Source organism: Saccostrea echinata, unplaced genomic scaffold (genome assembly GCF_033153115.1).
Source record: "Saccostrea echinata isolate AGI-Se365-2 ecotype Australia unplaced genomic scaffold, CSIRO_AGI_Sech_v1 ptg000020l, whole genome shotgun sequence".
NCBI lineage: Eukaryota > Metazoa > Mollusca > Bivalvia > Ostreida > Ostreidae > Saccostrea > Saccostrea echinata.
Genome location: NW_026889769.1, coordinates 1,927,501 through 1,942,603, shown reverse-complemented (window position 1 = coordinate 1,942,603; position 15,103 = coordinate 1,927,501). Strand labels below are relative to the sequence as shown.

General features: G+C 31.7%; 2 protein-coding genes across 2 annotated transcripts in view; one reads left to right on the top strand and one right to left on the bottom strand.

Annotated features, from left to right (window-relative positions):
* Positions 1 to 305: 305 nt before the first annotated feature.
* LOC133189824 (uncharacterized) lies at positions 306 to 11,245 on the top strand. Its single transcript, XM_061325217.1, has 3 exons — positions 306 to 621; positions 9,361 to 9,522; positions 10,977 to 11,245. The coding sequence occupies exons 1-3, from the start codon at positions 306 to 308 to the stop codon at positions 11,243 to 11,245; spliced, it is 747 nt and encodes a 248-aa protein (XP_061181201.1).
* A 3,792-nt stretch (positions 11,246 to 15,037) lies between these two features.
* Positions 15,038 to 15,103, bottom strand: part of LOC133189906 (ruvB-like 2) — a 13,986-nt gene continuing 13,920 nt past the window's right edge. The window contains exon 15 of the mRNA XM_061325324.1: positions 15,038 to 15,103. This exon is cut by the window's right edge and continues 68 nt beyond it. The gene's annotated coding sequence lies outside the window, so the exon portion shown is untranslated.

Sequence of the window (15,103 nt, the reverse complement as noted above, 5' to 3'; positions counted from 1 at the left end):
GAGAGGTCTCATTGATCCTATATTAACCTATTATTACCTTTATCCCTTTGTCTGTGGTACAACAGTACTGTAGGAACAGTCTGGATAATGACAGGTGTATTGGATGTCACCATAGATTCTTTTATTGAAAAATATAATACTATTTAAAAACAATTGTTCCAACTTTATAACACCAGTTTCGATGATATAGACTCTACTTCAAGCATCTACGTATTCCTATTATTGTTTCTCGTATCATATCCTTTTTATCTGGTTTCTTTTAAATTCTACTAGTGTTCACCCCTAACGAAAGTATTCACAAAAATATGGATAAAATACAGATTATTATCATTGCCTTAATTGCGTCGGGCGTTGTTTGCATGGCTGTTTCCTTTGGAGTCGGGGTAGCAAGCTTGCTTGGTGAATATTGGATTGACTATGCTTTTACCACAACTACTTCAGCTACTGTAAGTGGTATGCCAGCAACTGTAACTGCGGTGGCCAAAGCTAATATTGGATTATTCACCACCTGTTACAACATTGACACCACCACCGTCGTTACTTCAATTTTTGGATCCACCACCACCAATTTGAATACAAACGCCTGTGTGGATTCTGCTACCACTGGTTACATTAATGGAGGTTTGAATTAATTCTTAATATTTTCCACCCGTTCAAGAAAGATCACTTCCAATTAGGGGTGGCAATCGAATGCAGAATTACCAATCGGTTAACCGCAAGACGTTCCGACCGATAAATCGGTTAACCGAATCAAAATTCTCGACGTATTTCATTATTGTAAGTTCTACTTAAATAGAGAGATATAAAGATGTTACATGTAGTAATATTATGTTTATCAGAACAATATGTACGTTATCAGAACAATATATACGAGTACATTTTTCATTTCAATTTTAAAGCAAAAGAAAAGAAAAAAAAGAAAAAAAATTAAGAAACCTATGAAACATGCCTGAAGAATCAGATATACATGTATTTTAAAAAATTCAGAATAGATGTCTTACAATTTCAATCTGCATTTTCACATAATCAAAATTAAGTCTGAACTATCGCTTAATTTACAATGTTTGTTTAATAACATAATTTGATTTGTAGCTGCAAAAGATAAAAGGGGTAAGGTACACATTATAATCACTTCACGGTACTCAGCGATCATTCAATTGAATCAATCATTAAAGAAACACGGGACCGGGCTGGGTAGCGACATGGTGTTTAAACTGCAATTAACATCTCGAAAGCTGACTAATTACCCCCCACGATGTTAATTTGGAGAGTCTTAATTATCTCCAGACCAGCCTAAGAAATAGATAGGTGAAAATGCTAATATTTCATATATTTTTATTTTTTGATTGAATTTTCAGGATATTGTGTTCAAATTTACACATATATAATTTTTTTTTCGACTAACCGGTTACAGATTTTTTAATCGATTACCAACGTTCCGAAGTAAGCGGTTAACCGATTACAAACTGACATCCCTACTTCCAATCTCTTTTCCTGAATTGAATCGTATTTTAATGTTCACACAAATATGGGTATTTTAATCTGAAGATCATTTAAATTTAGTCAGAAAAAATACTCAAAGGAAAATGGTTATTTCTTAAAAAAAAAAGGAATCAACTGCAAAAGTGAGAATTTCCATAATTCTAAGAAATCCATAAAAATAAACCAAAGAAACATTCAGTAAAACTAGAAGAAAACAAAATGGGATTCAGAAAAACTAGCTGAACAAGATCAAGCTAGACGCAAAATAAGCAACGTCAGAAATATAAAAATCTCTTACCAGATAAAACCTAATTTAGCCACAGCTGTATACTATATATTTTAAATACTTGGTTAAAGGAAACTAGCAATGCTAACACTAAGATAAGAAATGAAAGAATAAAATGCTTAAAGTTGAAGGCAGAGAAATAAAATTTCAGAGAAACTGAAAACTCAGATTAGAGGACAAATAAAATATAAGAATAAATATAGCCATATATTTACATTCTCTTTGAGGCACTTATATTACAAATAAATTGAAAAATCACAAATTTTCAGCTACCAAAAACTTAATTTTGAACTAAAATTAAAAAAAAAATGTGGAATTTCATTGAAAAATATATGACATTGAAGCGATACCAAAAGTAAAAATAATTGAAAAAATACAAAAAAAATTCCAAATGACCGAAAGACAGCCTTCTTAAAAAAATCATTTTTCTGTGGTACTGTAAACTAAAATTATCAGATTAAAAATTAGTTATCCTGTCGAACATGGCCATTAACAAAACAGAGCATAAAAATAAATACATCTACGTACTATATGTATCTTGAATAGACCTTAAGAAAAACTCATGGACAGAATTAGAAATACGAGAAATACCAAATTAATTTCATAGATCAATAGACAAATCAAATGAAAATACAAAAAATTCAAGGTTGTCATAAGAAATAGGATAAAAGTAAAATTCATTCCAGAGGAAAGGTTCTAACGTTAAGTACAACTGCAACCTTTACTAAAAACTACAAATAGCCCACTGCAAGAAATTTGAAAGTCTAGAAAATGCCAAATACAAAACAGCAGAAGGAAATAATCAAATTTCATTGATTCCCTAACGCGTAACTAAACTAAATCAAATGAACAAAAATGGAAGGAAAACTTCAAATATACGAAAGATGTACATATAAACGTTCATGGCCAACTAACAGCTAACGACTTCAGCCTTTCTATCGTCAACTTCCCTTATTTATGCAGTATCATTCCACCGTCACCTGCATATGGTGTTTATCTACCAGTTGATTCAGTGCGCAAGAGCATGCTCAGAGCAAAATCAATTTTAAACCAATGCAGGCTACTGACAAATGAGTAAATGTTATAAGGCTTTCAACTATCTCATTTAAAGTCAGCATTTCGCAATTTTTTTCGTCGTTGTAATTACCTCGTGTTGCAACCACTATTGAAATAACGTTCACTATTGAAATAATTATTTCAATAGTTGAGAGTGCATTTCAAAACCAAACACAGGTTGTAACCACTATTGAAATAACGTTCACTATTGAAATAATTATTTCAATAGCGGTTGAGAGTGCATTTCAAAACTAAACACAGATTGCAACCACTATTGAAATAACGTTCACTATTGAAATAATTATTTTAATAGTGGTTGAAAATGCATTTCAAAACCGAACACAGATTGCAACCACTATTGAAATAACGTTCACTAGTGAAACAATGATTTCAATAGAGGTTTTGAATGCATTTCAAAACCTAAACCAGGTTGCTACCACTATTAATGTTCACTATTGAAATAAAGATTTCACTAGTGATTGAAATAAAGATTTCAATAGTGATTGAAATAATTATTTTGATAGTTGCTGGCAATAATTTCAATACCAAAACCACATTACAAGCTTTACTGAAATAAACCCACTATTGCAAAAAATATAAGGATAAATTGTTCATTACGTTTTCCAACATAATATTTAATATTTATTGAGTTTAAAATATGACGTGTAAATTTATGTAGTCCTTTCTTTTCTATAAATTACAATTAATACACGGACATTTTTGATTTAACTGACGTACCTTAAATTCAAACAAAGCATGCAAATGTTATATGCAAGCTTTCGCTAAATCTTGCCGACTCGGCAAAAACTAACAGACAATCAATCAGTATATGCAGGTTTTATGTGATTTTGGTAAATATTGTTCATCTTTTCCATTGATTTTAAAGGAAAGGACCATAAATAAACATAATTGTAGAAATTAGAATATCTACATTAAAAGGAAGACTGACATCTATGTGCACAGACTTTCAGATGAAAATATGGTTATTTTTAATAAAAAGAATATTCAATGGAGGTAAATTCTCGCATATGTTCATGGGCTTGCCTACACTACAAATATTGATAGTAAATCCAACGTCTACTCCTCAAGACATTAAAAAAAACAAAACTTAACGGGACTTTTGTATAAGCATAACATGCATTACAATAGTGGGTGTTATTCCAATAGTGGTCACACATATAGAACAGCTATTAAAATAATGACCACCATTGAAATCATTATTTAATTAGTGATCGTTATTTCAATATCGGTTGCATTAATACTACCGATATTGAAATAATATATGCTATTGAAATATTTTTTCAATAGTCACTATTTCAATAGTGGTTGCAACAAAGTACACTCTATTGAAATAGTGATCACTACTGAAATAGTAATTTCAATAGTTGATATTATTTCAACAACGGTTTTATACGTGTAACCACTATTGAAATAACAACCTCTTATGTTATAATGCTTATACTTAGTCTTCCCGAATAGTTGATTTTAATGTATATATAAGCGAGAATTTACTTTTATTCTATTTCCTATTGATTAAAAATAATCATATTTTCATCAGAAAGTTTTTACGCATAGATGTCACATAGATTTCTTCTTCTTTTTTATAAAATATAGATATTCTAATTTCTAAAACTATCTGTTTTTATAAACTTTTACTTTCCGCAATTAATAGCAATGATGAACCTTATATGACAAAATTATTTAAAATTACTAGATCACTTAAAAAGATATCCGTGTATTAATAGTATTTCTAGACAGAAATTAAAACATAGAATTGCATATCATATTTTAAACTAAATAAATTAATTCATTATGTTTGGAAAAATAATGAAGAATTTATCTTTATATATTTTTCTTTCAAGAGGGGGTTATTTCAATAAGGCTTGCAATGTGGTTTGGGTATTGAAATCAATCATTGTCAGCAACTTTTAAATCATTATTTCAATCACTATTGAAATCTTTATTTCAATCACTATTGAAATCTTTATTTCAATCACTAGAGAAATCTTTATTTCAATAGTGAACATTATTTCAATAGTGGTTGCAGCCTGGTTTAGGTTTTAAAATGCATTCAAAGCCTCTATTGAAATTAGTGTTTCAATAGTTAACGTTATTTCAATAGTGGTTGCAACCTGTGTTGGGTTTTGAAATGCCCGTTCAACCACTATTGAAATAATTATTTCAATAGTGAACGTTATTTCAATAGTGGTTGCAATCTATGTTTAGTTTTGAAATGCACTCTCAACCACTACTGAAATAATTATTTCAATTGTGAACGTTATTTCAATAGTGGTTGCAACAACCTCGTTTGCAAATACGTTGGGTCGTATTTTGACTGACATGGTTCATACCCATCGTTAGGCCATTGTTTATATTAATGTCTACTTTGTTTACTCCTTTACCTGATCAATACAAAGGGCTCACGGTGGGTGTTAGCAGTTGACAATTGATGCTTACTCCTAAAAAGTGAAAAATCGAAGAAAAAAAAAGTCGGAAAAAAATTCATTAAAAAGGTTGGATATCTTGCATATGACATGCCAAAAAAAAATTAACATTTATATGCTAGGTTATCAGTTATAGTGGGGATGATCTTAAATTAACGAAGTTAATCTTTATTCAAGATCTGTAAACTAGTTTGTGTCCTCTGCTTAACAATGGTAAACTACCGGTATATTCTACTGTTAAATTCGTGCAAAAAATGGTTTATCTTATAAATATAGTTAATTTTACGATTTATTAACAAAGATTCGCAACTCATTAAATTAATAAATTAAACAATTCTATACTGTAGAACGCCAATTTCTCGAGACATATTGATTAACAGTGTTTTTATGTTTTACATAATCAGTTTAAGGAATCGTAGTTTTGCATTGGCGCCACCCAATTACGTAAAAATTTTATTTCACGCTTTAAAGCCATAATTGTTCATGCAAAATGTTATCAATATATTTCGTTACTTAAGGGAAACCCTGGAATTTCAAATTCAAAAAAACTATGTATCACTCGTTTGTGTGGATTTGGTGAGTTGTACATATATCCACTGAGAAATTATGATCTTTAGCTCTTTCTATCCATGAACTATTTTTAACAGTTCTGGGTGAATCGAAGTCTACAAATATTCAATCTTGTTTGTAAATTTAATGCCAAGTATGGTTTATATCTCTGACCAAATTTATATCTTAATTTGTTAATTTATAAAAAAAATAATTTATCTATAACTATTATTAATTAACTATTATTAATAAAATAGTTATTACGAATGCTTGTTTTATTTTTTCAAGCAACAATACATACAGGGTATATATTTCCTCAATTTTTGGCACGCCAAATTAACAGAAATGAGCTTAACATAGTTTAGAGTTTATAGACTAGATTCATCAAACTCATGTTTATAAAATATTTTATACAGTTAACGATTTGTTATCATCTGTAAAACTACATTGTATATCTATATAAGTGTTGTAAACCATACATTACGAATGCTAACTATTTTTTATCTGCCTATGAATAAACGTTAATAATTGTTTTGGTTGATAAATATAAATCTTCAGATGTGAACATTAATTCTTATTCATTAAACATAGTTGAAAATGTTAATGATAGTTTCACTAATCGTGAAACTACATGTGTATTTAATTCACACATTCGTTAATTAAAGTTTAGAGTTGTTAACGATACTTTACTAATGGTGAAACTGTTCTTAGCAGATAAACCATGTTTTGCACTTGAAAGCAATGTCTTATTACTGTTAAGTATAGTTTACACTTGAAACACAAATTGATGCGTGAACTATCATTCATACGTGAACTATCATGTTAAATCAAAAACGTCTTTAATAAGCTTGCAAGAGGTTAACATATCGACTGTAAAACGTGGTTTGGTTGATTTTTGTGAATTTTGCATGCCATATCAACCTTTTGTTCAGATACTAATAAATTTTCATTTAGCATTTTTTTTTCAATTATATAGTTTTCACAAACTAGTTATAAAGAACGAAAGGAAATAACAATCCATATGTAGGTTAGGCATGTCAACTTTAATTTACGAAAATTAAACTAGTTTATCAAATATAAAACTATGTTAAGCTCTTTTTGTGGATTAGGGATGCCACACTTTTTTAAAGATTACAAGTTGTCAAAAGTTCAAGATCTTCGTTAAATGAAAATAGAAAACAAGACACATAATAGTAAATGAAAACATTTTAACAGGTTTAACTACCTAAATAAGAAAACTAAATAAGTTATATTATCAATATAATCGACAGACATACATTTACATCCACGTTCACCTAATCTGATTTCAAAGTTGTATTTTAAATTCTTTCAACGATGAACATACATGTACCAAAACAGTTTACTACAGAGTTCTTTTTGGAAAGGTTGCTTTATTGAATTTCTATTGAAACTGTATATTTACATTATTTACTGGAGATCAGTGATCATCTTTTTTCCTTTGCAACAAGTCTGCCAGAATAAAGTGGAGCACATTTTAGAAGGGTTAATTCCGCAGTTCAAAGCAGAGGTCAAAATTTTAGGTTTCACCGACAATAAAATCAACGGCAGATTGAGATACCGTAGCTCCATTTTTCAAGAAATTCTCAGTCATTTACTGGTCAGCATTAAATAGCCAACAGCAATGTGCAAATTCATTTGTGCAGCTAAAATATCTTATGTTGGGTTTCAATAGCTCCATCTATAAATAGGCAATGAGCTTCTAACACATTGCCATAGCTAATAAGACGCTTTGGTTGTATTTGTTTTACTGTAGTTTTAAAACTTCGTGCTTCGTAACTCATGTTCTCATAACAACTGTCCTATATTTATCCAGTGAGGTAATAGCTATGATTTTAGCTATAAATGATATTAAGCTCAATTTGATGATCATTTTCACTTTTTCCTGCTAAACAAAAACACAGATTGGAAGGTGTGCCATCGCGAATTTTTACTGATTCCCATTAATAGCAGCGGATGTTTCAAAATTTACTAAAATTCCTAACATGTTCTGCTTTATGTTATACTGAAAGAGTTAGTGCAGGTTTAAAGGTTCTCATTTAATAATCAGATTTGAAAAATGAAATATTTAAAAAAATGTTTCGGACCAGAATAATGTTCCAATTAGAAAAAAATTCTCTTTTGATAATCGTTATATGTACATTAGGTCAATAAAAATTATGAGCCGACCAGTGATTCCTTAATTGTATTGTAATAGTCAAACTTGAAGTAATATATAATCAAGATCTTGTAAATTAGCTTTAGATACTGTTTCTTGGTGCTACATCCATTAAGAGGTTATTATTTAATTTAATTTATTTCCCGTGCTTTACGGTTATCATTGAATTATGTAGAAAATGAATCATTTTCATGGAATTCTATATGAAATCATGTCAAAAGTAAACCCGATACCTATATTCAATTTAATATTATTTTAAAGAAGAGGTCAAAAACATATGCATTGCTGTTTTCTAAGAGACTATACACAATCTGAAGAAGTTTACATTTCTTGTGTCTGATATGGGAAAAAATTCTATCCAGTCGACATATGAATGGAAGTAACTATTAATTGTGAATTGATAATACCTCGTTGATAAATCTAAATGTCGAGTTGGAGGCCAAACCAAGTGTTTTCTTTTTCTCATGCAGAAGTTTTTCGAATAAGTGTTGCTTCATATGAATATAAAAATAGGTCTGTCAATAAAAAGGCGAATTGTTGCCCATGTGAATTCCGATAGATTGTTTGAAGACTTGATCTCCAGAAAACTACATAGACATTGTCAATCAGAAAACCAAGCATCTTTTAATATCAACTTCGGAGTACTTGTGAATACAATCAGAATTTTTATACAAAATAATTTTGCAAATAACTAATTACAAGATAAGTAAATTTACGACTTCCATTTTTTATTGAAAAAGCACCTGTCTATGATGTCAAAAAGCCTGGACTTTCATTTATCATGGGCAATGGTTGTATAAAGTGTTGAAAATTCGTACGTTCTGATGTTATTGATTTTCATAAAATTTTGTGATTTCAAATTTTCCCAAAGTTCCTTTGAGTTTTTAAGTATCTACATCTGATTTACACTATTTCTCAAGTATTGTTGTCCAGTACTCCTGAAATTTCTCCTTCACTGCCGCTATTTTTATGAGGAGTAAAGAAAGAGGCTTGGTAGAACATTTACTGGAACCCCCTATGTATCTTTGTCAGTAAGGATTTTTATGTAGATGAAATATGGAGATAACGAACAGTATTCAAGCTCATAGTCCATTTTAACAATACAAATCGAGAGTAGAGAAAACATCAGAGACGGGATCAGGTGCCATGGAATCCACTATAAGTATGAAAATTCGAATTCAATTTGATTGTTGGGATTATTTAAGATATTTAAAACTGACAAATGATTTTGAAGAATTTCCTCCTTAAAAAGGGAGCTATAGGTATAAATGATTTCCATTAGGATTATATTGAAAATAGAAATATATATTATTGAGGAATGTGTCATCTGACTTTAATTGACTTTTTTGTAAAAATTTTTATTTTAGATACAGTTAAGATGATCCAGTCTGTTGGTCAAGTGGCCGGAGTCTTCCTTGGCCTCGCCTTTATTAGCGGAATACCCATTCTTGTACTTCACCTTCTGAAAAAGCTTCCCAAGCCTGTCTGCTTCGTGTCCCTCACGCCAGGAGTAATTGCTTTCATTTCAAGTAAGTACAATTAATATATACGTGAGAATTTTAATTTCCACAATGTAAATAGTGCAACGTAGGAGATAAATTAGTTCCCCCGAATGTGTAGCAGTGTTATGGAAAAAGTTTATTTATGGGGTATATTTTGGCCCTTCGATATCAAGCTTGTTATAAATGTTGTAGGTAACTGGTACAAGGCTATTTAGTTTAGGATCAAATGGAAAAGGCAATTAATGTAAGGGCATTCTTTTCGATGATGTGACAATGGTCTCAAACTTGCTATAGGGTTTTGTATAAGTGACTATTCATTTAAGGATCCAAAGGTCAAGGTCAAAGATACCGTACGAGTCTGCCAGTGTTGTACTTCAGAAACAGGTCTAATAAAAAGGTTAAATTGTCAAAGGTCGAAGATTCTGATAGGTGTAAAAGAAGTTGTTCATATAATATTAAAATTAGTGTATGTCCAAGTATTGACCTTTCCGCCTAATACATGCTACAGAAATTAATGATCTGAGAAAGAAGCATTTCGATTCCTGAGTCAAAATCTCAAGGTCAGTGACATTGATACAGTGATAGGTGTGAAATGTGAAGTTGTGGACACAAATTAAAGAGATTCGTTTGGATTCTTTGATTCAATCTTTCTTCAATGATACGTTGTGCAGAGGAAAACCCCATTGATTGGAGGGCCAACAGATCAAAGGTCAAATACAGTTATTGGTATCCATTGCTGTGGACAACATATGAATTAATTATGTGAAAAACTTCCGTAAATGGTGCCCGTGATGTGTAGAATATAGTCAAAATTAGTTCTATCTAAATCTGTTTCTTGTTGTTGTTGTTGTTGTACAGTTTTTCTTTACTTATAACTGAAATCCCTTATCACCCCAATGTTTCTATAGCCCTTCCTTTGGATCAAACTTGATAATATATAGCTACATACATGCATATCTCACAGAACCAGTAATCCTTCCTTTGGTCTTTCTGTGTTCTCTGACGAAATGGCAACCAAAACTGCATACTTTGAAGGGTATCAATTCAAAACGAATAGTTGATATCACCTATTCAACTTGAAAAGGTGTTATCACCTATTTAACTAGGTGATTTCACCTATTTATTTCGAATAGATGTCATTACCTATTCGAATAAGTGGTATCATTTTTTCGAATAGGTGATATCTTGGCCATAACTTTTGAACAGTTGGTGTTAGAGCTTTTATATTTTACAGGTGTATTTCTTGTGACAAGACCTTCCCTTGGGTACAAACAATTTTGACCCTTTGACCTTGACCTTGGGGGTGATATCACATATTCAATTTGAATGAGTGATATCACTTGTTTAAATTGGTGATATCATTTATTTGCAATAAATACCAAAACGTCACCTCATACACATGTACAAAACCATTTAATGGCATGGTTATCGACAAACCATTTGCAAATGTAAGATAAATATTAAATCTTTTTGAATTTCAGGTCTCATGTTACTAGTGGCTCTGGTCATGCTTAATGGTGAACTTGTATCTGGAATGGCACTAGGTAAAACCGCTAACATGGGAATTGTAGCATTAGTGTTTTCTTTTTTGGCCACAGTGACATATTCTGTGGCAGCTGCCTTCATAATTAAGGGAGCCATAAGCCCTAAAACGGCCCCAGTTAATGACGAGTCTACTGAAAATACGACAGAAAACAAAGAAATAGAGAAAGAAAAACCTGCTAATGATGCCAATGCAGCGACTCCTTAATTTCCGAGGTCCATAACATAGAGGATTTGTTTCCAGATACGTGTATTCAATTTTCATCAGTGTGGACTAGACAATTTGAGTCTATGATCCGTGTCTTTTCCAAATGAATGTGTTTCAAGTGTATATATTTATTTTTTCCAAACATTAATAAAGAGTTACATGTATTTTGCATAGACAGATTTTTTATGTTCCCTGCATAATTTTGGAAGAACATAGATAGCCAATGTCTTTGCTATTGCTCATTCAACCGAGGCAAGACTTCTTCAACCTCTAAACCATAAATGATCACACAGTATACAATTCCTATGAATCTAAAGTTAGTTGGCTTTGGGTGACCTAAGGACATATCACCAAGGTCGTTCTGGACCCATGTCGTAACGATCCTCATCACATTTAAATAGTTATCAATTAACAATTTGGTATTTCATATACATGTACTAGTTTTTTTTTTTTTTATTTCTCAAAACTTTGAAGTCATCGTTCACTCAGACACATACCTCAAATCCAAAGAAAATTCAGAAAAAGTTATTCTAACAACGTTGCTCAAGACACTTTGACGTCAACATCCGTGCGCAGTAAGGCGATACCACACATAACATATAGATCCCGTATTTTGTTTATTTGAGATTCTATTCATTTGAAATTCGCTATGTATATTGATGAAAAATGTACTGAATGAAATATGGAGATAACGAACAGTAATCAAGCTCAAAAGTCCATTGAAACAATACAAATCGGGAGCAGAGCAAACACGGACCTCTAAAAACATTGGAGGTGGGATCAGATGTCATGGAGAAGTAAGCATTCCCTGTCGAGCGGTCATTCCCGCCGTGTGCTCTTTGTCATGACCGGGCAAACGGAAAATTCCGTAGACAATTCAGTGATTATATAATGGCCAAACAAATAGTATGAAAAACGTCTGTCAACAATCTATTTAATAATAGATTGTATTTGCTAACAACGTACTTGTATCGACCATAGAACTTGCGAAATGATTACTTTAAACGAGACTGTTGATATCATAGTTTCATCAACTCATTTGTCGATAGCTTGCCTCGTTTTAGTAATTATTCATACGTGGAGTATGCTCTTGCGTATCGAATAAACTGGGAGATGCATGTATAAACCCCATATACATGTGATAAGGGTACATTGCTACATAGGGAAGTTGACGATAGAAGTCATCACGCTTATCATAAAGTTTTATTGTCAGATTACATTAATGTCTTCTTTTGTAAAATATCAAAATATGAAGCAGATGTGTCAGACTCCGTGGTATCTTTTATTTCAAGTTCACTGGGATATATCGAGTCGACATATGAATGGAAGTAACTATTGTTTATTGATAATACGTCATCAATATATCTAAATGATGAGTTGAAGGCCACAGTAAGTGTCTTCTTCTCATGTATAAAATTTTGAATGAATTCTGCTTCATATGAATACAAAAAACTTGTCTGCTGATAACAGGGTGCAATCGGTACCCATGGGAATTCCGACAGATTGTTGAAAGACCTCATGAAAAAAATACATAGATATTGTCAATCAGAAACTCAAGCATCTTTTTAATATCAACTTCAGAGTACTTGTGTGTACAATCAGAATGTTTTAGCAAATCAATTTTGCAAATGACCAGTGACAAGATAAGTAAGTTCATGAGTTCCATTTTTATTGAAAAAGCAGCTGTCTATGATGTCAAAAAAAGCTTATACTTTAATTTATAGTTAAAATTGGTTGTATACTGTATACTATACTAGTAAGTATTGAAAAGTCGTACGTTTTGATGTTATTGATTTTGGTAAAATTTTGTGATTTCAAATTTTCTAAAACTTCTTTGGAGTTTTTAAATATCCACATCTGATTTACACCTTTTCTCGAATTATTGTTGTACAGAACTCATGAAGTTTCTACTTCACTGTTGTTAATATTGTGAGGAATAAAAGGCTTGGTAGAACATTTACTAGAATATCCGCTATATATCTTTGTAATAACTTTTATGAAGTTTAGGAATCCAGTACAGGTATGGTAATTCAAATTCATTTTGATTGTTGGGAATATTAAAAATATTTAAAACTGACATGATTTTGAAGAATTTCATTCTAAGGGAGCTATGATTATAAGCTGGATTACCACATATTTAAATCCAAGCTCCTCTAAATTACATTTAAACGTAGGAATTTTTGAAGGCAGAAGGATAGATGGTTTTCATATTGCCCCTCAATCGCTTAATGCAATATCAACATCCATCTGATACTTTTAATCCATTCTGACAAAGTGCCAAGGTTTGGCCATCGCCTTGCGAAATCTTCCACAGAATTCATCATATTTGTATAATTATGATGCCAGTTGAAAGATCGGGGCTCCCGAAAATTTGACCCTTTTAAAATAAGTGATTTAAGGTCCTCATTATTAACTATATTTACGTCACCAGTAATGATGTGTCCAACTAAACTATAGTTGTTGGGCGAAGAACATGAACACGTTGGAGGATTGTGTTTCAGACTTTCGATATCAAGGCACTCTTGAGTTGTTTGTTTGTTGTTGTTTTGTTTTTTTTTGTTTTTTTTTTTTTTTTTTTTTTTTTTTTTTGTAATTAAAAAATTTGGAGGCAAAAGTCAATGTATATTTGTAAGAAATACAAAATGAGTAGTTTAGTGAAATTTTTAGGATGCAGTGTTGATTATTTTTCACTCTTGACGACTATCCGCGATTTTACCGGACAATCCTCGTATTTACTGTTAATTTGTATATGAATTTCTTTGAAATTGTAGGATAGGGGCTATTCATTTTAATCTATACTAGTAGGCGTGAATGTTTTCTTCAACTTTAACCTTTTTTGAAGAAAATATAGGAAATCTTCACTTCATATTAGGCAATCGTCGCCCGCGTGGCACAGTGGTTAGAGTGTTTGCTCTCGAGTTTTTCCTTACGTCGCGGGTTCGAATCCCACTGCGGGACGTGAAGACCAGTCCTTCGAATGAGACAGGAGAAACTGAGGTCCCGTGTCATGAGGTCCCGTGTCACAGTAGGTGCTGTCACAAAAAAAGATCCCTCACTGCTCAAAAGCCCTAGGTGCCGAGTACAGGCCTCCACCGGCAGGTGGTGGCATCTCAATACGAGTGAAAATTCTCTAAGGGACGTTAAATTTGGCAATCCGTACCCCTAAATTACTCATCACTTGATTTTGAGAAAATCATCACATACATGTATAATTCATATTGACTTCTTATACCTTAGTGCATGTATATGGGAATTAGCAAATTATACATGTCCTTCTGTCCAACCATCCCACTTGTTCCAGGCATTACATGTACAGAAAAAATATTGACTGTTACTAGACACAAGATTTCCTTATTACAAACACAAACAGGGTATATCATGACCCTAAAACAATTTCATCTATACATGGCAAAGGGTCCTTAGCGTGAAATTCTCATCCAGACATAATCTTGAACATGTACATGTACCCATGTCATTGGCAAAAAAGGCAGCATATGACCACATGGTTAGTATTTATCTGATCTAAGGTTATTGGGACACAGTTGTCACAACACAGTCATGCTTAAAAGAATTTATGACCATGGTTAGTACCAAGATGGAATTGGTGTTGCTTCTGCAAAAGATGCAATAATATAGCTAGAAAAACCAGAATGCTAGAGGTAGCCAAGTGTCCTCTAGTTTTTCACTTTTTTTTCTTTTTTCTGTTTCAAGTAATTAGTGAATGCCCATATACTTTTATGTTTTACAGCCATCAAAAATAAATGTACAAATGATAAAAAAAAAGTCAATAAAGAAGGGATTTATGATTTATATATATTCTGCTGTTGCAGAAAACATGGTGACAAAACAATTTGAAAT

Excerpts from the sequence above, each read along its gene's own strand:
- LOC133189824 (XM_061325217.1), top strand. The coding sequence starts at position 306 with ATGGATAAAATACAGATTATTATCATTGCCTTAATTGCGTCGGGCGTT. Across the intron at positions 622-9,360 it reads CACTGGTTACATTAATGGAG|ATACAGTTAAGATGATCCAG; the intron begins GTTTGAATTAAT and ends TTTTTATTTTAG. Across the intron at positions 9,523-10,976 it reads AGTAATTGCTTTCATTTCAA|GTCTCATGTTACTAGTGGCT; the intron begins GTAAGTACAATT and ends TTTGAATTTCAG.